General features: G+C 44.7%; 1 protein-coding gene across 1 annotated transcript in view; it reads right to left on the bottom strand.

Moving 5' to 3' along the window:
* The window catches only part of ELAPOR2 (endosome-lysosome associated apoptosis and autophagy regulator family member 2), a 111,880-nt gene extending 87,807 nt beyond the window's left edge, over positions 1–24,073 (bottom strand). Inside the window, exon 1 of the mRNA XM_083183090.1 lies at positions 23,760–24,073. Coding sequence (XP_083039216.1) covers positions 23,760–23,849 — 90 coding nt within the window. The 5' untranslated portion in view covers positions 23,850–24,073. The remainder of the gene's footprint in view (positions 1–23,759) is intronic.
* Between the last annotated feature and the right edge of the window lie 2,425 nt (positions 24,074–26,498).

The raw sequence follows: 26,498 nt of genomic DNA on the forward strand, positions 1-26,498 counted from the left end.
TATATTTACAGAAGAATCATGTACAGTATGGTACTATATCAACAGCTGATGGCAAAAGAAGCAGTGTTTCAAATCAGACTTTGCTCTATGGACTAGAACTGGGGTAGCCAACCCTAGTCCTCGAGAGCTACCAACAGTGCATGTTTTGCAGTTCTCCTCACAGAGGGGCAGATGTATGATGTGTCGATATGGGGGAGAAGGGTATCAGCGCATGTTATGTGCACTGATACCGCTTCTCCCCCATGTATGAAGCGGCCGGGATGCGGTAATGGACAGGGGCGCATATGCGCCCCTGTCCATATCGGCGCTGCTATCAAAATGATAGCAGGCCGAATGTATGAACGGTCAGCATCGCTGACCGTTCTGCACGAAGCCGGGTCTGGCTTCGCCAGCATCAGGCTGGCGAAGCCCTATCTAAACAGCAGGGACAGCGCTGTCCCTGCTGTTAGGTCTGGGCTGCGCTGGGGATCTCGCGTGAACAGCGAGATCCCGCGCATGCCCAGTGCGGCCGGCCGGGGGACAGGAGATAGCGCATCAGTATTAACTGATGCGCTATCTCCAGAAAGGGACATCTTGATACATCTTGTCGATGTCCCTTCCTGCTTCGCCTTGCTATTGAGGCGAAGCAGGAAGTATCATAGCGGCGGGATAAGCGCTGCTATGATACATCTGCCCCAGAATCACAAGTGAGCTAATTAGCTCCATCTGTGGATCTTTTAAAATGTGTCAGTGATTAATGAGTGCAGCTGTGCAGCAGCTAGGTTGTCTGGAAAATGTGAACTGTTGGTAGCTCTCGAGGGCTAGGGTTGGCTACCATTGGACTAGAACAATCAGAATAATTATTTTCATTAACAAATACACTATTAGGACTGTTGTAAAATGTATCATGGAAAAAAACTAGGAATGTCCTCTATTTAAAAAAAAAAAAAAAAAGTAAATATTGATTGGGACACACAGATAAAGGATGTTTAAATAAGGTAAACAAGTGTTGTGCTGTTTGCTATTTAGAATCTGATTGGTTACCCATAGCAACATTTCATCTTCAATAGAACTCCCATCTTTGTAAATAAATCCCCCAGGGGCATATTTACTAAAGGTCACATTTGGTGTCAACTTGAAACAGAGGGGCATCAAACAGAACAGCAATAGTAATCATCTATGGGCACTGACATACTGATTATTTATCTAATGTAATATGAATTGCAATAATGTAATCTAAGGATCGATAAATATAACATTTAAAAAAAATCTGGTATTATATCATTCCTAAAATAAGTTAGAAAGTGAAATATGAAGTGACAAATCTGCAAATTGCGAAAATGTGTTCATGTGAGATAAAATGCAATTGTAAAAATAATATCCCAATAAATAAATGTCAACTAAATACCTGTGTAATAATAATAATAATGTGTTTTATATATTGATACAAAGTGACCTAAATTGTAACCTCTCTCCTTCAGAGGAATTAATACAGGTTTAATATGGTGATGCTGGTTATAATTGAATCAGGTTGTGGGATTATTATCCTACTTTACAATGCTTATTCCAATGGAGAGCATTTATAATATACTGTGAGAATATATAAATATATATATATATATATATATATATTATTTTTTTTTAAATCAGTTTCCGACTCATTTAGATCGGAACGGGTTCTGTCCTATTCAATATGGGCTTTTTTTTCTGACAGGTCGGGATACTCTGACCTGTTGGAAACCAGGTGCTTTGTCGGAATAGACGCGAATCCACCTGCTTTTGATGGAAACACGGCCAAATCCGACAGGTTTTGGCCTGTTTCCGGCAATCTCAATCCGACATGAAAAATGTCGGTTTGAAGCAGGGAGGACAGTGCCGGGTGTGCAGCACCAGCTCACCCCGTGCCATCCTCCCACGTCTTCACTGGGTCCCGCCGCTGGGCCCAGTGAAAGCAGCTCACCTTGCAACTTCCAGCCGTCGCTCACCTGGTCTGGGTGAGCAGAAGATTTGCCCGCTAATTAAATAGGTAGTGTCGGATCCATTCCGACAAATGATTGTCGGAATGGATCCAACTCTAAAGGTGCGTACCTACGGTACGATTTATGTTCCGTATGATACTGTATACGATTTCCCAGGAAAGTCCCAGTGGTCAAAAGCATAAGATTTGTGCTTAAAATAACATACAATGTGCATAAGATATCATATACAATATGACATCACAGCTGTACTACACTACACTATCTTATGCTTTCTAGCCAGATTGAGTTGCATGCTCACCCGAGCAGCTCCCTCCCAGACGACCGGCGGGAGCGCGCATCGTACGTCGGATAATGCGTACACACGATAAGATATAGTGCACTATCTAGCATGCTATTCGAAACTAGCTAGATAGTGTGCTACATTTTGCACTATATTTTACCGTGGGTACGCACCTTAATTGAATATACCCCTGTAGGTACATAAAATAAAACAAGAATAGAGTTTCTAAATAACGACTTTGGAGGTTAAATAATGTTTGTAGAGAAACCTCAAATAAGCATCTTTGATAATAGTCCCTGTTTCTGATAGTAACGGCATAAAAACAATAGATGATGATTAAGGTAATTTAAGCTAGAACTTTAACGATGAGGACGAAATACTGAAAAACTCACAAATCTGGGCGCCGTGCTAGGAAACAAGTACCAAATAAATCCAAAGAACTTGAGGGAGTGGTTGCCAAAGAATAGAATACCGAGATAAGGAGTCAGTCCGGAGCACTTCCAGCTGGGTAGCGTAGAGACAAAGACCGGGTGGTTCAAGCTAGGACAAGCGGATCCAATAGCAGAGCAAATATCCAGCAGAGTAACAGGCCAGGAATTTTATGAGCTTCTTGAACAGCAGGCAGGCAGAGGACAAGCAGGAAGACTGATAGCATCAGAAGATTCCGACAAACATGCTGCATAATTGACGCTATTGCACTGACAGCCATATATCCAAGGTAGCCCCTCTATATACCCAGAAGGCGGCTATGATTGGCTGTCCAAGAGAGAAGGCTGGACAGAGCCCAATTGCCATTAAACACCAGATCCCTCTGGCCACCTGTCAGGACACCTCCGGCTGCCTGCCAAGACACCGCCACCAGATCCTACCTCTTGAACTCCTACCAGCACATGGAACAGCTGAAGTGAACGGACAGATAAGTACCGGACCCACTATGTGCCGCGGCGGTGCTCCGTGACAGCAAAGCTTTGCACTGAACAGAGAGTTTCCGATAGGATTCAAAGGGTAGGCAACTATGGCTTATGTCCAATAACAGCCTCTTGTGCTATCCTTATGGTCACTAGGGGGTACATTTACTATAGCTTCTCAAAATGCAAAGAGGTCATGTTGCACATAGCAACCAATCAGGTTCCATCATTTTACTATTGTATCCTAGAAAATGACAGAATATGGGTAAAATCACCTCTTTTCATTTTAAGAAGCTTTAGTAAATGTACCCCCCACTATCTTATTTAATACTGTTTACAATTCAAAATTAATTTCTCTCTCTTTCATCCACTTTACATACTGTATATGGCACACTAAAAAGTTAATGCATGACGCTTTGCAAATGGTTGCAGTTGGACATTTCTTATTGAATTACAAGTGTCCTTCTGAATCTATTTGCAAAAATGTTATGCAATGTCCATTTATTATTATTGAGCAAGGTAACTGCGTAAATCTGTGCCTAAATAACTCTAGTGTCATATTTAGCCATCTATCTCCTTTCAGTCATTCCCAATACAGATCATTTATGAGTCATTCCCAATACAGATCATATGTGTAGTGTGCCAGTCTTATGTGGCCTATATTCTGCTGGCCTCTCTGGAGCAACTAGAAGTCCTACTGGAGATCTATATTTTTTATATACTACTGGATGAAGGAGTGTCATCCGCTTTTTAGGTTTAAATAGAAAACTTTCATAAACGTCAATAGAAGAGGCTGACAGAAATACTAGGACCTGTCACAATATAGGCCACATAAGACTGGCACACTACCAATCAATTAAATTATTAATGGTATATTCCTAAAAAGGGTCTAAGATCACCGTATCCTGGAAATAAATAAAGTCCAGTAGACATCTTGTAAAGAAGAAAAATGGTCTTCTTATTTCACAGTCTTTGATTAAAAGACCGTTGTATTCCCCTGATGAAGTCTCTATGAGACGAAACGCGTTGGGATTTTCTACAAGCGTTTTTATCAATACTACCCTGTGAAGCTGAATAAAAGAAAATATTGGAAAAAACAACTCCGGCTTACTTCACAGGATGTGGATCTTGAAATAGTGTATTTGGACATTTGTAATTTAATTTGGCGCCATACCACTATTGGGTAAAAAAAAAAAAATATATATATATATATATATATATATATATATATATATATATATATATATATATATAAACCTGGTATTTCAAAGAAATATTTTCAGGGATCATTCATTAATTTATTTCTCACAGGACTACTGATGATCATTTACATTAATTTTAATTCTTAACCACATATCTGGCACTAACACATGGGATGTGACTTCAGCCAGCTGGCTTTACCTGACACGGCCGCATCACATGCATCCGTGCTGTCCACTGCATCAGCTGGAGGAAATCTGTTCTGCACATGTGCGGGACGGGAGGGGGGGGGGGGGTTTACAAAATAAACACAGGCATACAAAGTGGCATATGTTAATGGGGAGGATTCCAATATATAGGGCCCATTTTTAACTAGGAGCAGTTTGTCTGTCACAGATCTATTAACATTAGGGAGGTGGGGGGCAATAACATTCCTAAACACTATTTATGTGTGTGTTTGTGTGTATGTAGATATTTTTAATACATTAAACATTATTAAGTAATAAAAGACCATTCTGAACAGTTGTCTTTAAGTACTCAGTTAAAAGAATAATAATGGGATAGAGCAAGTACAAATATTGGGTGTGGATAGGCTATGTTTAAAAAAAGCACAAATTTTCTGAGTAAAGTTCACTCTGCAGCCATTAAGCAAAGGAAACCTATTTCATCACCAGGAAACATGAGCATACAAGGATAGCAGGTGCATAGGAGGCAGGGAATGTGTTTACAGCAAAATCTCTCATGGACAGAATGTAAGGTATATAATGGCTTTACAATAACACTACATGCAAATTGATATTAACTGCAAATATTTTTTAATAATGAAATCATAGCTTTAAGTCAGTTACTTTTAGATACCTTTGTATTACAATTGCTTAGTATGACTAATTTAAAAGTCACAGGAATTTGTAAGCACACAGTTCATAGGTTAAGAAATCTGTAAGGTGAGTATACAAAACTATGTAAAATAAATGATGAATGGTCCTAACTAGGGTTACCATACATCTGAGATTCCACCTGAGTAGCTGCCAGGACAAAGCAACAGGAGCCTTACCATGAAGTGGGAGATTGTGAGCTTACAAAGTTTAACAATTTTCCTGACCACTTATCTTATTTAAATGTTTGAAACAGACAATACTATAGAACATCTGTACTGTAAAAAATTAATACTGTATTCCATACAGTATCCAGTGTATAAAAAGGCCAATTGTCAATGCAGTTATGGCTCCCCCAGACTCCCGTACTTACTCCAATGCGCTGCAGAGTAGAAGATTCTGGATTGCATTTGGAAACCCCCTTTTAAAATCCTGCGTATGCCATTGGGGTGGGGGCATGTAAGGCCATTAGCGGCTCTGTATTTAGGGGCATTAGGGGTATCTGAGGCATATATAAAGGAGCATGAGGGGTACTTCATTAGAAAGGTTAGAAAATGGTGTGAGTACTGACAAATATATTTTTTATAATTTGACATTGAAGGTTTTGGTCACGAAATGTAAAAATGAAAAGGTGATGCCCAGATACTCTCTCCAAAATGGGTACCGGTGCTCCCAATATCTGCTGGCGCTGCACGGGAGCCCCAGGGAACCCACTCCATATATGGTGGCAGTGCCCACTCATTCGGCCTTTCTGGACAGAAATCATCAGGTTGTCAGGGATTATCCTAGGTGACCAGATCCCCACCGACCAATTATTTTGGCTGTTTCACCTTTCCCCAGCCCCCCTCTCGAGATACAAAAACTCTCTGCTGTGTCACCTGAACAACGCAGCTAAATCGGTTATTCCGGTGAGATGGCGTTCCTCCTCTCCTCCAACAATAAAAGACTGGTTCAAAAAAATAGACTTTTACATGGACATGGAGGACATCCTATCCTCGGCTGACGACAGACATGCCCAGTTTAGGAGTACGTGGACCAGATGGCTGCTCTTCAGGGACACAAAGACCTACAAAGACGTAATGGCCTCCCTGTCCCCCTAGTGCTCCCACCCCCCCACCAGCGTCCTGGAAACTCGCCGCCCTCCCACCGCGCTCTCTCTCCTGCCGACCCTCTCCTCTGGTGAAAGTATTTGCCGATCCGCTCACACATCTCAGTATACATATATACCAGATGTCTTAGCCCTGTTATTGAAATACTCTTAAATATACCGGAATACCCCCCCCCCCCCTCCCTCTCCCCCACCTCTATCCACCCTCTCCCATCTTATCTTCCCCTTTTTCCATACTTGCACTATTGTTTCTGCACCAGTTTCCTTTTTTTTGTATGTGATTTATTAAGCTAACGCACTGTCCCATGCAGGACAAACCTATAACTGAATTGTATTGTAAAAGTTGTACCTAAAATCAATAAAAACCTATTGGATACTAAAAATGAAAAGGTGGAAACCCTAAGTACAGTATACTGCCTACAACAATATGCATATACACATAACAATAGAGGGAGTGATATATTTGAGGCCATACAAACTTAGCCAAGAAAATAAAATCTACAACAGAAGAACGCTGACATAGGGCGAAAAGTACTAAACCTTGAAAAGTGATAAAATGGAGAGTGATAAACCACCAACCAATCAGCTCCTACCTGTCATTTTTTAAACACAACCTGTGACATTGTAGTTAGGAGCTGAATGGCTGGTGGTTTATCACTCTCCATTTTATCACTTTTCAAGCTTAGCACATGTGACCCTAAACCTTTAGTATATCTACAATATGGGCTGGGTGCAGGGGGGCCACACTGTACACCCTGCTCCCATGTTCTACAATGCCTACTGCTCTGTAGTGACGTGTCAGCAGCACTGTACAAATCACCAGGAAACGACATATCGCGCAGTGGAAAAATCACTGAGAAAATGGCCCCTGCGCTATTTTTCAACAGTTTTCTCACTTGCCCCACCCACTGGGGAGGAGGGGGCCTGGATGGAGACTGCACATAGGCATCATCCTCTCTTGGGCCCTTATTCTGATCGGTGCGGATATTCCCGCATTCTTACGGTGCGGTCCGCACGCCACGGTGTTTTGCCGCGTGCGGCCATCGTCCGTAGAAACGCCCACGTGTCCTCCGCATTCGGACGGACTCACTCTTTAAGAACAGGGCGTGTTTACGGACGACATACAAAGCATGCGTGTGCGGGAGAAACACTCCGATTCGGCACGGTATTACAGAGTATTACAGAGTATGCTCGGGAATACCGCATCCGAACGGGAGCCAAGCGGTGCTACCGCCCGTAAGCGGAGTATTTACGCCAAACAACCCACTATGAAGTATCTTCTGCTATACATCACATGACCCACTTATTCAATTACCTATCCTCATAAAAAACTGCTTATTTGGAACATGTCGAATACACATGTGTATTGCTAGTATTAATATTCTGTCATGTCCATTGTTAGCAGTTTTAAAGTGTCTGACAAGTACAGCATATGTGGGGGACTAGTAAGGTTTCCTTGAAGCAGCAATGGTTTCAATTAAAGCACTGACAAGCGTCCTATTAGTGAGTAATGAGTAAAGGAGTAGATTCTATTGGGTTCAGGTGTTAATGGTTGTAGTCATTAGGCGTACGTTCGCCTAGCGCATGAACGAGTGGTGTCCGCAAAGCAATAGTACACTTGTGGACACCGCACATTTCTGCCCTTTTTGATCGCGTGCATTCGGAGTGGTTTCCGAATGTACGCCCCCCAACATAAGTGTACTCCCCCGTGTCCGCCCATGTTTCCGCCCCGTTTTGCCCACTTTGAAACTACGCCCATGTGTCATTCCGCATGACGCCCATAATACGCCCCTATTTCCCGAATGATAGCGGTGAACAGTTCTGGACGGGATCTGGCCGAACTGGTACCGAGTCAAAGCGTGGCACATGCGCGTTGCGTTCTCCACGCATGCGCAGACGCCGTAAACACGCGATCCGAAAGTATGCGGTAAAGTCCGCGTCAATCAGAATAAGGGCCTTAATAAGCAGCTACTGAAGATGCAGCATCTATGCTTTGTATCCTGTTAACTGACAAACCAAATAAAAAAGGTTGTAGAGACATACTGCAAATTGCATTGTTTCTAGGCCACAGAACAAAGAAAGTGGAAGCATTACTCCTGTTATGCAAGACGCTAAGTGATGGTGCACAGTAACACACAGATCCTATGTCTAGGTACGGAACAGACACTTTTTTTTGGAGGGAAACTTGCATCCATCTGAAAGCCATTTTGCAGAATAATTTTGCTTTAATCAAAATCGCAAGAGCAGAGATAATGAGCTGCTTTGTATGTATAATTAATGCTAGTAAAATACATGTAAACATGCATGGCAATAATGGGAATTTTTCTCTGTACAAATAGGGGTACTTATGTAGTATCTGGGCTGCCGATTTTTTGATTGTATGCCTTAAGTTAAGGCATACAATCAGATGCGATGCGATGCGATATCGCATCGCATCGCATCCGATATCGGATGCGATGACCCGATTTTTCCATAGGAATCAATGTTAAAATGATTCCTATGGAAAAATGGGTCCTTTTCATACCCCTACTATCCAAGTGGGCATGGAGTTGGATATAAACCTGTGGCGAGCGTAGCGAGCCACCGAGCCCGAAGCGTGGCGAGCGAAGCGAGCCCCGCGAGGGGACGGTATTCGTCCCCTCGCGGGGCTCGCTTCGCTCGCCACGCTTCGGGCTCGGTGGCTCGCTACGCTCGCCACAGGTTTATATCCAACTCCATGCCCACTTGGATAGTAGGGGTATGAAAAGGACCCATTTTTCCCATTGAATTCCATGTTAAAATGGACTCAGTCCATTTTAACATTGATTCCTATGGAAAAATCGGGTCATCGCATCGCATCGCATCGCATCGAATCGCATGGTCGCATGCGATGCGATGCGATGCGATCTCCCGATCCGACCCGATTTAGAAATCGGCAGCCCAGATACTACATAAGTACCCAAATAGGTATACTATTGTACAGTAAGTTCTTGATTTCTATCTACCTCATATTGGGTCTGAATCATACTTGTACTCTATACCAATGTTTTTGCAGATGGCAATTATTGGATTACTAAATATGGGTCAAAGACCATTAAGTAGCTGTTTACAGTGGGAATTGGGGAAAGGGACTGTTTGAGGGTGGTAAATGTTGGTGGCAGCAAAAATGCAGATATTTCGGGCATGTGACTGTCTGCTTCTGGGATAGCATACATATTAAGGGCCAAATGCACCAAGCTTCAAAAAGTGATAAAGTGGACAGTGATATAAAAAAAACAGCCAATTAGCTCCTAACTGTCACTTTTAAACCAAACCTGTAACATGGCAGTTGTGAGCTGATTGGCTGGTTGTTTATCACTCTCCACTTTATCACTTTTTGAAGCTTCATGCATCTAGCCCCAAGATAGCTCCAGTGTCTCAGTACATGCAGCCAGTAGGTGTCTTAATACACATTCTGCTGGCTGAGACATTTGTATATGTTCACCCTGTATCTACAGTATGTAAAAGATTGTGTAGATGTAGAACTATAAATCATTACCACTGCCATTATTTACCAACATAATATCATCCGTGTACTCTTGCCACTTCACAAATCAGTGCTAGATGTGTTTGCACATTCATCGTTTAGCTAAAGGAGAAAGGAATTATCTGACATTTTTTAAATTAGGGAGGCCAATCCCGGGATTGAAAAATGCCCCAGGATTGGCATCCCTACCCACAACCTTTAGGGAGTCAGGGAGATTTCAGGAAGTTTCCAAGACGTTGGCAAGTATGCATCATCATCATCATCATCATCATCATCATCATCATCATACTATATTTTTCACTAGGGGTCGAACACCCGCAAGAAAAACAATTAACAACAGCTGTATACGTTTTTACGTTGATTGCATTCATTGAAAAAAAATGCCCTGTACTTTACTGTACTTGGCCTATGTTTAATTGATCCTTGCAACACATGAAGTAAAAAATAACAATTCAAACCTATATGTGGATAGAAGTGTTTCTTTAAGCATCCCAATAAAAGCCCATTACTGGGATAAGGTTACACATAAGAAGATTACAGATACCTGTGATGATTAGCCTTTGAATAGGGAGGGTGGGGCACAGATTGGTTTATGCTGTTGTACAAGACAGGCAAACAATGATAAAGAGGTAACTGATCAAAAGCACACGCACCTGTTACAGCCTAAGTTAATAATATCATTATATATATATGGATAATAAATGCCTAATTATTTTAAATATTATTAAAATAAATTTATAATTTTATATTTTATGGGCATGCCCACAAAAAAGTTGGGTGCACCCATAGGGGTACGCTGCACATACTTTTTGTACTAGATCTCATCTCATCGCAAAACCGGGATGAGATGCGATATTGTATACAATAATTGTAACATGTATGGGCACCTTTAGTCAAGTCTTGACTTCGCCGAGGCGCTCGCAGCCTCATTGACAGGCAGGAGGCATTCACAGGGATTTTATGGGCATGCCCACAAAAAAGTTGGGCGCACCCATAGAAACACTGGGCGGGCCCCCTTCCTACTAGTAGCTGACTAGTGACTCCTGGGTCATGCGGCAGCTGCAAGTGGCGGACAGAGGAGGAGAAATCCTTCAATGGTGAGTAACCATCGGAGGCTTTCTCCTCTGTGCGTGCACTAGCGAACGGATGTGTACCTGTACGTCAGCTCAGACGGCAGAGGTATGGGTGTTTGGGGGGCGGTGGTAATCTGCTCACTGGGCTCTGAACACATGCAGCCCAACAAGAAGGTCTGAATCGGGCCCATTGACATAGAAATGAGAAACAAAGACCTCCCAAGTTGGTCTATGGTTGTGCAGACTGGTCGCTGCAGTTGCAATGCTAGCACCATTTTTCTGCATGTATGTGATTGATGCTGAAGGCAAAAAACACACCCTGAAAAAGGTTGTGACACACCTGCATTTTTGCTGCCACTCCCCATTACCTTCTCCAAATGGTCCCTTCCAGTCAATTACTCTGCGTTCAAATACTCACTGCGGGCGGCACTACAAAGCTACCATTGTGCATGCCTGCTGCAGTCATGGTGCATGTGTAGTCTACTTCTAAACCCTATGTTGCATGAGCACCGGAATTGGATATACATAGGAATTACAGTATAGACGCGAACCCCACACAATGCCATTGTGCACGTATTTGAGCGACTATTTGCCCTGCCAATGCGCAAAAAAAAAATCGGACAAGCCTGATGACAAAAGATGCAATTACAATTGGGTTAATCCATATCAGCAATATGGCGGCCATGCGATGGGCATTCCTGAACAGTGACTGGGAAGGTGGCCTGCAGTGAACAAAAAAAGCCGTTCAATCTTGTGGACCTGTTATGGGAGTATCACGGGCACATCGCGAATGTGCCCATGAATAGTCACATCCTCGGAAACCATGCTCAGATGGAGATACTGCGCCTGCCACAGAGCTGATGCAAGTATTGATGACGTATACAATGGTGCGCCGAAGGTGATGTGTCAAGAATTACCAGCAGTGTGACAGTGTGCAGGGGTGTAGAAAGTGGGCATCTCAGGGCTGCACATTCAGGTGCACACCATAGACAAGGGGAAGGCAGAAACTAGCATTCATATATCATCACTCCTACACAGCAGTGTTCACCTCTGAATCAGGACCCAAATGTATTAGACATAGCAACACGTGTGAGCAGCGTATAGATGGCTATTGATAGGTTCTATGTTTTATCAGGAATTAGATAGAGCTTATCAGTCTTGTCTCAGACACATCGTCATTTCAACACCACTAAAGTCTGATACTGCTACTTGTGTTTATGAAGCCATTTACAAAGCAAAGGAAGCTCCAATTGTCTACACTTAACTTGCTTGCTTGTCAATAATTGCACTATTAAATGTAATCAAGTAGTAAGATGATGCAAGAATGATTACCCTGTACAGTCTATGTGGTACAATAACACATCTGGATAAGGGCACTGAGAACAAGCTAATTCTACACACAACCGTCCACCACATCTTGTCATGTTACTTTATATAGTATTTGTGTGATTACACAGCTCCTTGAACTCTCTGCTGATAATGTCTCCTAGCAATGCCATGCATGGATCTCAGTGTGTGAGTACAATGTCAACACAAGTTCTGCCTGACAAACATTTATTCTCACTTAGGTATCCCTGATGGTTTTATCTTAGTTGCATAGGAGTCAGAATCTGGGGGAAGTGAAGGCTGTATTTTGAATAACAGCTGTCACTTTAATAAAGCAGTATTGTTGTTAGCATATAAACAGGGTTGCCTACCCTCCTGGAATGGCCGGGAGTGTCCCAGAAATCGGGTCCCCCTCCTGGCCCCCCAGAAAGGGGGGCAACACCTCTGCATAAACCCCAATCTCCCGCGATCCGCCCCTCGGCAGGAGGGGTCCGTGTGTAAAATGACGCAATAACGTCATTTTACCCCCGCCCCCGGAGTGCAATGCCTGAAATACCGGCATTGCACGATGGGGGGCGTGGCTAAAATGACGCGATCACTGTAGGCACGCCTCCCAACACAATAGTGTCCATTCACAACTACTGAGTGTGGCACGGCTTCCTGGCCGTGCGGGATTTCGCCGTCCGGCAGGAGCCGGAGTGTGTGAAACCAGCCTAAGGCTACATATATATATATATATATATATATATATATATATATATATATATATAGCAAATGGGTATGGCGGCACTCGCAGGACGTCACAAAGGATAAATAATTCCACACAGGGACCCGCTGACGTGGTTCAACGTTTCAGTCTTTGTCTAGACTTTTTTCAAGAACAGAGGCATCCGTATTTATCCTTTGTGACGTCGTGCGAGTGCCGCCATACCCATTTGCTATTTTCTGTTCCTCTGCTGAGCGAGCCAGGAAGGCACCCGGGCAAAGTAACCCCTGAACAGCCGGGTGGAGTGCCAGTCTTCAAACAGAAGAACAGAAAACACACAATAAAAATATACAGTCTCTTAATGCTTAAAAAAGGGTGGCCAATCCCGGAATTGGCAGGATCTCAAAGTTTGGCCTTAAAATGTCTGGGATTTCAATCAGACTGCACAGCTGCCCGGCGATTTTTCAATCCCGATTCCCGGGATTAAAAATATGCCCCGGGATTGGCATCCCTAGTTTACAATCATTTCAATTGGTAAGGCCACAGTTAAAGTAATATCAAGGAATATTGATATAATTCATAACACAATTGATCCAGTATGTAATGAAACGAAATGCTGCAATTGTTGCCAGATGTCGGTATTTCCCATTTTTTTTTTGCAACCTGTGACAGCAGGTATTAAGCGGTGGTCATCTCAAGGACTCTCCCAGAGGCTTATTCATGTGCCCTAAGCAACATTATTGACCCCACCCCACACACACACACCCCTTACCAACTACCAGCATCCTTTCCAGTCAAGGGCAGTTAGGCATAGCTGCAGAACTGCCCAGCTGCAGTGACAGGTGGCACTACAACGATATCATGACAGCTGGTCCCAAAGCTGAAACCTCCCATTGGATGGCAACTACGCAGGTCTCCTGTACCTCCTGCATTCAAATCAGCTACAAACTGGTGGATTTGGGCGACCCTACCGTACTTTTCCTTTAGAAGGTTTGATATGTTACTGGAATGAAATCTAAAGAAGCAAATGTACAGCATAAACTGAATACTGAATTCATTATCTTTGGCATACTTACCACATATAAAGCAGTTCTATAAGGTAATATTGCCCTCAGTTATTAAGTGGGAATGTTGCTCTGACCTACAATGTAATGGCATGCTTATAGAACGAGAAAACCTCCATTAATAGTGCTATCCCACTGTCTTACTCATCTACATTAACACAGTGGAATAAAGTTTTAAATCATTTGGTATTTCATGTATACTTTTGGCTGTACGCAATAGCAGATTCCAGGGCCATCATTTACCATGCCACCACTTTGTAAATACAATTATGTTGGCAGGCCTAAATAATGTAATGGCACAAGGGGGTAATATAATAATGGGCAATCTGCCAATGTCACAGATCAACGCTAGCTTGGGCTGTTTTAAAACGGCAATAGTAATCAATTCTATACAAACCTGAATTAGTATTGATTCCTGTTGCCTTTCTAACAAAGACTTGCATATACTGTACTATGGATATGCACATAAAAAAAATGGGGGGGGGGGTTTGAGTGGTCCTTTAATACAGTAGTTCCCAACCCTTGCCCTCAAGTACCCTCATCAGTGCACATTTGCCTGGTCACCCGGCAGGTGCACAGGTGCACTGATTATTCATACACATTTTAAAAGATCCACAGGTGGAGCTAATTATTTTACGTGTGATTCTGTGTGGAGACCTGGAAAATGTGCACTGTTGGGGGACTTGAGGACCAGGTATGGGAACCACTGCTTTAATACAAGGATTGCAAAAACTTTTGGCTAATGTGGGGTACACACCACGACGACCCACTCACGATGCACATTGTGAGCGGGTCGTCAGTGTTTCTTCAGACCCGTTCACGATGATGCGGGGGGGCACGACCCGCTCACGATGTGCACCGTGAGCGGGTCCGATCCGATGGTGACCCGCACCCGGCAGTATGGTCGTTATTCAGATCCTACCTGCAGCAGGTAGGATCTGAATAACGACCGACCGACCCGCGGGACTGCGCATCGGATCGGTATTGGTCCACACCAGGACAGAAAAGGGCCCAATCACCACACAATCTACATCCAATTGGAATTGGATCTAGATTGAGGGGATCGGGCCCTAGTCGTCCTGGTGTGTACCAGGCATAACACTAGGGGGTTTATTTACTAAGATGGGAGTTCTATTGAATATGGGCTTTTGTTATGGACAACTGATCAGATTCTACTTCTCATTTATTTAGCACCTCCTAGAGGATAATAGACAGTGGGCTGGCTATGGGATAATAGTGGGATAATAGACAGTGGGCTCTAATGCAAAAATGTGGTAAAAAAAAAACCCTGTTATCTGGGTTCTTACCGCATTTTGATATGCAGGAAAACCTGCACGCCAGGTTTTCGCTGGGGGGAGTATTGGCCGATATCCCATAGAAGCCTATGGGCTTCTTAACCCGACCCAGCGCCGCCCCGCACCAACCGCTGCCGACCCCCCCTCACCTGTGTCCATCCACTTCTGGCAGGGAGGAGGAGGTGGAGCCCACCTCACAGCAGCAGCAGTCGGGTAAGGAAGGGAGAGAGGGGGAGCCACTGGGGACCTGCTCACCCTCCCCCAGCAGCTTCGCAATGGGCAGCTCTTATCACAACAGCAGCCCATTGCTATACTTATCGCATATGTTAGAGCATATGCTATTAGTATCATTGCGGAAGCCGGCGGAGGGGGGCAGTAACTGGCAGCGGAGAATAGAGCATCTGGCCTAGAATCTGATTGGTTGCCCATAGCAACATCCATTCTTCAATATTCCATGTACTTGATATATTAAGCTATATCTACAACTGAAATACTACATTGTGCAAACCAAAAGCAATTCATGATTAGAAACATAATATGTACAATCCTTTAGCAAATATGTGTTCTATAAACCCCTGTGGTGCATTTCTTATGCCAATGATTTCCTCTCATCCATTAGGAATGAGGCTGTGCAGATTGAAAATCAATCCATAGTCATGTGACAAAGGGCCTTATTTTGGTTCATTCTTTCTGACAAAATCCTTCTTAGATGGGCAAAACCATGTGCACTGCAGGGGGGGCAGATGTAACATGTGCAGAGAGAATTAGATTTGGGTGGGGTTTTACTTCAAAGTGAGATCTATATTGCAGTGTAAAAACAAAGCAGTCAGTATTTTCCCTGCACAGAAACAAAATTACTCACCCAAATCAAATTCTCTCTGCACATGTTACATCTGCCCCCCCTGCAGTGCACATGGTTTTGTCCATCTAAGAAGGATTTTGTCAGAAAGAATGAACCAAAATAAGGCCCAAAGTGTGTACTTATATAAAATGACCAGATTGCTTAGAAAATGTCCTGAAATCACTCCATGTGTAGGCCCCATAAGGATGACAGCGAGCTAAAATACCAACTGTCTAACAATGACCACAACATATGTGTTATGTATGAGAACTTTTTACCTGTGTTGAAAAATAAAAATATGAATTGACTGAAAACTATTTGGTGTACTCAATTTGAAGTATAAATTCATCAAAATCATCCTAAATATGTATTAATAAATAGATTTGTAAAAAGGAAAATGCTATATTTTAGCAATGATAATTTATTTATCGGTCCCCGCAATCACCATCAAGCAGGACATTGGTGGTGAAAGCTGATGAAATAGCAAAGTACATAGGACTACATTATAATGAAAAAGTAAATGCAGCTAGCACCAAAGACATGTTGATTTTAAATAATCTAAAATACAAAGAAATGAAGAAGATAAACCTCAGACTTTTCATCTGAATAATGTAACTATATTGCACTATTACATTTCATCAGTTAGCTAAGTACAAAACTGGTTTTACATAGAATTTTTTCTCTTACAGTATATGTAAAGTTTCGAATATTCTATCTGCCCTTAATTGGCCTTATTTTAAAAAAAAATTGTAACATTCATTTGAAATAGTGGGGCATGTATTAAGCCTTAACAAGAGATAAATGCAAGGGTAATAAGGAGAGATAAACATCCAGCCAAACAGCTTCTTACTGACTTTTTTCAAATACAGCGTCTAACACGGCAGTTAGCAGGTGATTGGCTGGGCATTTATCTCTCCTTATCACCCTTGCATTTATCTCTTGTTCAAGCTTAATACATCTGCCCCATTGTGTATTATGCAGAGTACCTATGGTCTTATCACCAACTCACTCCTAATTTATTTTAGTCGTGTTTCATGTTTCACATCTCATAACAGCATGAACTGTCATGTGACCCAAACATCAGGGAGAAATCGCTGAAGCAGAGGTCAGGGGATTGGAGAAATATGTTGGTGTTGGAAATTTCCGATTCTGAAGAAAAAATGATTGAGATCATAGTATTGTGATCTTTAACATGCTATTTTACTGGCGATCTGCTAATGGATGATGATCACAAGGTCAGCACATTAAATCGTCAGAATAAAGAATTGGGGCCATGGGGGTATTCCCAGTGGCGTAAGTTCATCCATATAGCCCGGAGGCAAGATATTAACTGGTGCCCCCCCCCCCCCCCCCCCTATATAGAGAGGGAGAGCAATGGAGAGAGAGGAGGAGAATGATAGATAGGGAATCATGGAGAAAGATTGAAACAAGTGTCAGAGTGAGAGAGAGAATGTCAGGGAGGGAGGGGGATTCAGGGAAAGTGAGGAAATTAAAGGGTAAAGCGAGAGACTGTCAGGGCTAGAAAGAGAGTGGCTCAGAGGAGAGGGTGCCTGAGTTTGAGAGGGAAAGAGAAGATGGTGGTGAGATACAGCGTCATGGATAGAGAGATTGGTGGGTGAGAGCATGGGAGGAGAGAAATGGTTAAATAAAGAGGGGTGACAGAGGGTGATATATATAGAGAGGGGGTGAGGCAAAGAATGAAGGGGTCAGGCAGAGAGAGGGAGTTGAGAGAGGGGGTTCAGGCAGAGAGAGGGGTGTCAGGCAGAGAGAGGGGTGTCAGGCAGAGACAGAGGGGTGTAAGGTAGAGAGAGGGGAGTCAGACAGAGAGAGAAAGAGAGGGGGTTAAGGTAGAGAGAGAGGGATGAGGGGTCAGGCATATAGAGAGGGTGGTGAGGCAGAGAACAAGGGGGGTGAGAGAGGGGTCAGTTAGGTAATATGCATGTATAGCTCCCGGCCACCAGCAGCCCCCTGACCTTAGCGACACCACTAGAGCCGCGGTGCCGGAATTTGCATGACCTCCTGTGCCTCTGCTGACTTCAAGGCCTCATGGCCTGCACGCCGTCCCATCATGGAGCCGGGCTGCAGTCCGCTTAGGCGGTGATAGAGAGCTGCCGGCGCTGCAGATCTAGCCCGGCCTTCAGGGGCTGAACACCCACAGATGCTGGGCTGCTTCTGGGCACCCTCTCCCTGCAGCCGCGTTCCCCTCCTCCCGCTGCCGCCACGCACTGAAGTCGGAAACGCGGACGTGGGGCAGTGTTACACTGAGCTAGCCCCGGCGCTAGAATAAGAACTGCAGTGGGCGGCTACAGCGGCGGGGAGTGTGTGACAGCCGAGCGAGTGCCGATACCTGCTGAGGGGAGAGGGACCGGAGAAGTGCATAATGAATGAGTGGGTCCTCCGCAGCGCTACTAACCATCCGTCCATCCCTCTCCCCTCAGCAGGTATATTCACACGGCTGTCACACACTCCCCGCCGCTGTAGCCCCCCCCCCCTCTGAAATACTTATTCCAGCGCCGGGGCTTGCTCAGTGTAACGCTGCCTGACCGCCGCGTCTCCGACTTCATCATACCTATTTAGTGGGGCACTTTTCCTCACAGGGGCTGGACTCCCAGGAGGCAATGGAGCCAGTGCCCCCTTAAGGCTGGCGCCCGGCGGCAGATGACTCCATTGACTCCGGGAGTTCCGCCACTGGGTATTCCACGTATAGCGTGTGTCAGTCGCCCATTTCTTACCTCACTATACTTAAAAAATTACAGTATAGGTGGAAAATCAGTGGCCATCCTTTAAATACATTTACCAACATGTACAAAAATGATATAGCAGGCACCACAGTTCTTTTTGGGCCGTGTAACCATACCAAATTGCCATTTATGTATTTCCCACTAGGCAGTAAGACTCCCTCCCACAGCCTCACAATAACCCCCCACTCCATCCACCCACAGCCTAACCTAAAGTACCCCCCCCCCCCCCCATGGCATTACGCTACTGCTCCCCTAATACTTGTGCATCAGTGTCCATCCACATCCTGTCCCCCTGGTTTCTGAATTAATCCCATTTTTTTCTTTTTGGTAACTAATGAGGTAGGAGTGTAACCAGCATGCAAGTCCCATATTGTAATCTATACATACTGTGACAAGAACACTGGAATAGTGTTTGAGGGCAGGTATATTTGTCCCAGGTTCTTGTCTTAAGGCCCCCATTCACTAGCCGATTTTGGTCAGATTTCAGCCAGATCAGTCGGATCTGGCCGAAATCGGACCAAAATCGGCTAGTTTTGATGTCCCCTCAGATCCGATGCGCGGTCCCGTGCGCATCGGATCTGCGTCGGGTGGTCGGACCTGCTGCACGTCCGACCACCCGACTTGGGACCTAGTGGGGCGGCGCGGCGGTGGAGGGAGCAGGGGGGGCTGGGGACGCTGCGGGGGACACAGGCGGCATAGAGCCGGGCAGGGGGAGCCGGCCGGGAGCTGTCAGTAATGAATAAAAAAAAGCCCATACAATGAATGGGCGGCCTGTGATTGGCTGAGCGCTCTCTCAGCCAGTCAGCAATTGGCTGAGAGAGCGCTCAGCAGCCAATCACAGGCCGCCCATTCATTGTATGGGCTTTTTTTTTTATTCATTAATGACAGCTCCTGGCCGGCTCCCCCTGCCCGGCTCTATGCCGCCTGTGTCCCCCGCAGCGTCCCCAGCCCCCCCTGCTCCCTCTACCGCCTCGCACAGACGCTGTCCCCCGCAGCGTCCCCAGCAGCGGGGGACACCGACGTGTCCCCCGCAGCGTCCCCAGCCCCCCCTGCTCCCTCTACCGCCTCGCACAGACGCTGTCCCCCGCAGCGTCCCCAGCAGCGGGGGACACAGACGTGTCCCCCGCAGCGTCCCCAGCCCCCCTGCTCCCACCAGCTCCCACCTCTGTAGCCTCCCCCCCCCCCTGCTCCCCGGGTTTTTTACATGTGATAAATCGAGACGATTTATCACATGTAAAAAATGGCACATCAAGTGCCAATCTAATCAAGCTCCCCGGGGAGCAGCCGGGGAAGCTCAGGGGGAAGTCGGGGGCGACTTGTCCTAAGGACAAGTCGCCCTAGTGTATGGGGGCCTTTACACCTTTTAGAAACAGGAAAACTTCCATGAGAATGTTTCTTTTTTGTTTAAGCTGAGTAAAGGCCCAGCTCAGGTGTTTGGCCTCACAGAGGGCTAATCAGCATTTGCAGCTGTGCAAGGCCCATGTAGAGCTGCTGGACTAATCAGTCTGTACAGATTGCCTGGGGAGGCTGCAGAATCTCTGAGCGGGATGTATTAAGCTGAAAATGGTACCGCATTTTCATATGTACTAGAATCCCGCTGCCACGTTACCGCAGGGCAGGGTACCGCCACCTTTAGATGGCGATACCCTATAGAAGTCTATGGGCTTCTATCGCCGCCCGATGCCAACCCTCTGCCTCCGCCGACCCCCTTCTCCCCCCTCCCCCTGGCTTACCTTGCATCAGGGTTAGGGTTACCACCTTTCCTTTTTAATTCCGGACACATATTAATTACACAGGTTCTGTGGAAGTTTAAAATCAGGTGAAATGGAGTCTTGAAGTCAGCCAGCCACAGAACCTGTGGAATTAATATGTGTCCGGAATTAAAGGGGAAAGGTGGTAACCCTAATCAGGGTCCGGGCCGTAACTAGGGGGGGGCTGGGGGGTCACGCGCACCGGGCGCTGGAGGCGGGGGGCGCTAGTGAGCAGCGGCAGCAGAGGAGAGCTATCGCCGCAGACATAGATCTATGTCTGCGGCGCCGCGGCCACAATTTAATATCATATATGGGTCACAATCGCATCGCATCGTATGCCATCGGGTGTATGGCATGCGATGCGATAAAAAAACGGGCGACTAATTATCGTGGGCGCCGTGCTAGTACACAAGTACCATATTCCCTACCACATGTACATGCACACACAGACATTCTAGGGTTAATTTTTTGGGAGCCAGTATATTTTTGGATTGTGGGAGGAAACCGGAGTACCCGGAGGAAACCCACGCAAGCACGGGAAGAATATACAAACTCCGCACAGTTAAGGCCATAATGGGTAATGAACCCATGACCTCAGTGCTGTGAGGCAGTAATGCTAACCATTACACCATCAGTACTGTAACCATATATCATACCTCCCAACAGTCCCGATTTTAGCGGGACAGTCCCGATCATCAGGGCCTGTCCCACTGTCCCACCCGCGGGTGGCAGTGTCCCGCGGTGTGGGGGGGCTGTTGGGAGTCCCCCCTGTCAGCTGCTTAGCAGCGGGGAATAAATGCTGTGCGCATGCGCACAGCGTCTATTCCCGCAGCCAGGGGGCTGGGGGCATGGCTAGAGGCTCACAGAGCCTCTGGGTCATGCCCCCATAGCGGCAAAATGGGGGCGTGGCCTCGCGGGTGAGACGCGAGTATAAACCATGCCCCCAAATTAGGCCACGCCCCAAAAAATGTGGGCGCGCCTGCGGCGCGCAGCAGCAGCGTCCCACCTGCAGACCTGGCAGAGATGGGAGGTATGATATATTTATGTATCTATATTGCCTAGCGTGCCTATATGTATACACTGGTATTGATTAGTTGGATGACCAGGGCTGGTTCTACCATTAGGCAGCTGCCTATGAGCTCCAGAATCCCAGGGGGATTCTTCACAAAATAAAGTATGATACTGAGAGAGGCATCTTCACCTATGCAGACGGCAGGTGTTGAATTTCTAAGATGCCACCTCCACACGTTCACCTAAGGTTCTGGAAAGTCGCTATTGGTGTGTAAGTGGTGGGAGCAGTAAGCTGATGTTTTGACTAGGGAGCCAAAATACCTTACACCGGCCCTGAGGATGACACTTCACACACTCAATTTACTGACATCTGACTCACCCATTCTACATTCACAAAACATAGAGAACACATGTTACTGACATACTGCATGCACAAACACATTGCTGTGGTATAACATAAAGCACTCAGATATTATTAACATTTGCTCATATAGCACAAGGTATACTTTGTAGCACTTTACTGATACATGACACACACTTTACTGACACAAAGTTTTACTAACATGCTCAGTTTACTAATGCTGCGTTCTCATTGCCGCCCCTGAAAAATCATGGGTTTTTGTTCCCGTGTTTTTGGCGGGGCACAGAGCATCTCAGCTCTACAGACCCCATTCATACTGCACCTTAGACCCGGGAAATTCCTGTGTCTGCCCCGTTTACACTGCTTCCCCTGGTATGCCTGCCAGCAAGTGTGTGGCATCTAAGAGCAGCTTTGATTGGCTGTTTAAAAAGCAGCTTTGAGCAATGCAATGAACTTGCTTTTTGCATTTTGTGAGAAAAACCCAGGTCTAACCTGTTCACACTGCCATACACCTGTGTATTACCCAGGAAAAACCCTGCAAAAAACTTGTGTGTAATTCCCGGGGCATAACACCTGGGAATTTCACAAAGACCCTTTCACACAGAGACGCGACGCGGGAAATTACTGCTTGCCCTGGCAAATACCTGGGTTTTTGCGGCAGTGAGAACGGGATATAACAGAGCTCGACTTTATTAACCCATTATGACACAGATTTACTGACAGATCTACACACTTGTATCAGATTGCACACTCACAATAGCACCTCTCTATATTCTAGGAATGTATACACTGGAGTTTCACTGTATCTAGGAAGCCTGCTGAATGGAAGGTGGGGGGAGGCAGTGACAAATGAGATTAAACTACCATGAAGCCCCAGTACTTATAGCTCTCAACACAAACCCTGCCTGCACACACAAGTCAATAAACCAGGCTCTTCCATTTCTGAAAGGGAAATACTGTAAACCTCAGTGTCATGGACATGGCTACATAATTTTTACTAGCAAATGAGGTTAATGTGACTTTAACCCTGACACTTCTCCTGTATTCCTCCTCCTTAGCTTGGCTTATATAATGAGAGCAGGAAGCCTAGCTTCCTTTGTGCATCCAACAGCGTTAGGATATTATAGTATAAAGGCAGATTATTTTCACTAGACAAGCAGCAGTAGCACTGCTACCAGGCAGATAGCAACGACTGCTGGAGTCAGGTTTCAGACAGGGAGCTGTGCTTGCTTGCACTGCAATAGATTTCTTTCCATACATTGTACAATACAATTTGCATAAATTCAAAGTATTGTTGGAAAATGTACAGTGATTGGCAACAGTGTATTTTAATACGATATCTATATGAACATGTTTAATTAATATCCTGTTCAGAAACGAGTATTGTCCAAGATAACAGCTGTACATAGTACAGTCCTACTATTTAAAGGGACAGAACTATACCAAGCTCATCAGGGCACAGCCCAGTTTGCTGCGTTCTCTGACAGCCCTCTACATTTCCCTGACACAAAAACGCAAGGGTTAACCCCCAAAACCCTAATTACTATTAGGAAATGTGTCTTTTCTCAATGGATTCTGGTTTCTATGCTACATCCCTGCCCTACTGATCAGTGCAATCACAGGCAACCCCTATAGGCAATATTCCCAATGTACTCTGATGGATTTGGTAAAACGATTATGATTTAGCTTCTTCTGTAATGCAAAATGTGAGCTACACGGATCCTAATTAATAGGCTTAGACAAATCCTAGACTCACCTCATAACAAGTGGGCAGATTGCTCAGAGCTGTCCCTAGGAGCAGCTGTAGGCAGACGGCGAGGCATCCAGTCCAGCAGAACAAGCCCATCTTGTATCCTGATCACTGAGCGCACGGAGCAGATGCTGTATATTGGATGAAGCTGTATACTGGGCGCTGTATTATGCTGCATGCACGTTGCTGTTCTTGTCTGGAGGATGAGGAGGATGCTCCCTCTATCTCATTACTCTTCACCTGCTCACAGTGCCAATGGAACAGCGACAAAGCCGGCTGGTGACATCATGACAAGGTGGAGGGGGGGACAAAAGGGTGGGTGGAGAGAATTGGGCTGTTCACTACAGCAGGGTAGTGCTTGGGTGTTGACAGTGCTCACGGCAAGCAAGGACTGGAGTGACAAATCCAAGAAGCTAGTCAGTGATTTGAGTACATGGTGAAACAATGAAATTATATTCTTCTTCGTCTTCTTCTTCCTATTATTATTTATTGTTATTATTATTAGTGCGTGTATGTATATATATATATATATATATATATATATATATATATATATATATATATATATACACACACACACACACACACACACACATATATATATATATATATATATATATATATACATATACATATATATATATATATATATATATACACCCCTAACATTAGCCCTTACCTGCAGCCTAACCCTAACTCTCCCTGCTCGCAGCCTAACCCTAACTGCCCAGCCCACAATATAAGCCTAACTGTACCCCCTTACTGCACTGCACTGCATACATATAATAACCTTCTGGCACCACTGATTTATTGTGCACTTATTTTATAATGCGAGCATATAATACAGGGCTGGGCAACACCGGCCCTTCAGATGTTAATGAACTACACATCCCAGGATGCTTTGCATTAGTTTTGCTATGTGGCCATGCTGAAACTGATGCAAGGCATGCTGGGATGTGTAGTTCATCAACATCTGGAGGGCTGGTGTTGCCCAGCCCTGATATAGTAGGTATGTTATAGGTAATGGTATAAGGGGATTATTCATATAAGATCGCTGTTGTGCAAATTCACAATACATTCGATAATCTAATGACTGCACATAAATAGTGAAAATAGCTAATCACAATCCCCATGCAATTTGACAGACAGGAAGTTGGCATTTAAATGTTGTAACCTGCCGTTTTCTGTGTGTCAGGCATTTTAAGAGAGGGTGTGTGATGTGACTCGAGTGCCGGGCCTCAACAGAGGTGTAACTACATATTGGTAGGCCCCCATAGCAAAAGTTTGTAAGGGCCCCCTATTTAGCAACTGATGGTTATAAACTTATGTAAAAATACTGTATTACTTACACAGCAAAGATGGACATACAGTATGCACAGACTGGAACAATCATTAGAGGGTGAGTGACTTGCATATGGACTAGGCTCCTCTAGGCCTGTGATTAGGCTCCACCGGCGGAGGATACGTTAAAACTAATTAGGCATAATGAACAATATCAATACACAATCACCTGTAACAAACAGAGTTTCTGTCAAATGAGTTCATGGCATCACACAGTAGGAAGGCTCAGTGTTTCTGTATAGTGGAGATGTTTAGAAGCCAACCTGCCTGAAGCCAGAGGAACCCTCTCCCAGTCAAGACGCAAGGAGTCTGCAAGCTTCTTTGCATATGAAGAATCCTTCATCTGGGCTGGAATCTCCACAGTGCCATCAGAGGTGTACCAGTTATCCAAGCCTGCCAGTCAGTAGCACACGCAGGGGGGGGTTTCTGAGTACCCAGAACCCCCCCCCCCCCCACAGAAGTCTAAGTGCCCTAGGCTGAAAGCTGAGGGTCCCCTCTTTCCATGGGTCCAAGAATTTTAAAAATCGGCCCTTGGGAACCGGAGATATCTGACTTCAAAGCAGTGGTCCCCATCCAAGCCTGTTAATTGCTCTTCCCAGTCAGATATTTCAGGTTCTGTCTGACTTAGAGTTTTTCTGAGGGTATATTCCAAAATGATTTACTCGCTCTCTCTCTCTCTGAGGAAGCCGCCGACGCTCACAGCAGGCGGGGAAACGCGTTAGAGACTTATTTCCACTTCTCCTGATCACTGAAGAATATCGATATTGCACTGAGGGGACCTGCTATTCATTTTTAAACCACTGGTGTCACAAACTCCGGATATAGTTGCATACAAATTTGGAAATTCAGTTCTAGCAACTGGGAGGCATCAGAGACTGTAATCCACCACAGGTCTCCAAAGGTATATACCCAGCTTTTTTATTATATATTTTTTTGTCTGGCCAGGCAACCTATCTGACTCATTCTGAAGTTGATAACACCTTTTGCATGTTGCAAGTTTACTAACTCCATCTAAGTAAAAATCTACCAGTCTGAGTATATGGACTTTCTGGATCCAACCATACAAGTTCTCAGCTTGCTAACTTACTAACCTGCATTACTAACCAGCAGAGGCACCTACTAAGCTTGATATTGTGTGTGATTTGTGCTATGTAGTTTTTATACTATATATATTTATATATTTTTATTTTTGTTTATATATATATATATTTTTTTCATTTTTTATGTTGATGTATTTTATATCCTAAGTTTTTATAGGTTGTGGCCACATATCATATGTACATTTAATATTGTATAATAAATTCATTTGATTACTAACCATTAGTGTTTCCCCTTGCGCAGTTTTTTTTCCCCATTTTCTGTATATTCCAAAAGCTGGGACTCTCCCCCTTTGAGGGACACTAG

This window comes from Crinia signifera, chromosome 4 (genome assembly GCF_055691185.1).
Source record: "Crinia signifera chromosome 4, ASM5569118v1, whole genome shotgun sequence".
Lineage (NCBI taxonomy): Eukaryota > Metazoa > Chordata > Amphibia > Anura > Myobatrachidae > Crinia > Crinia signifera.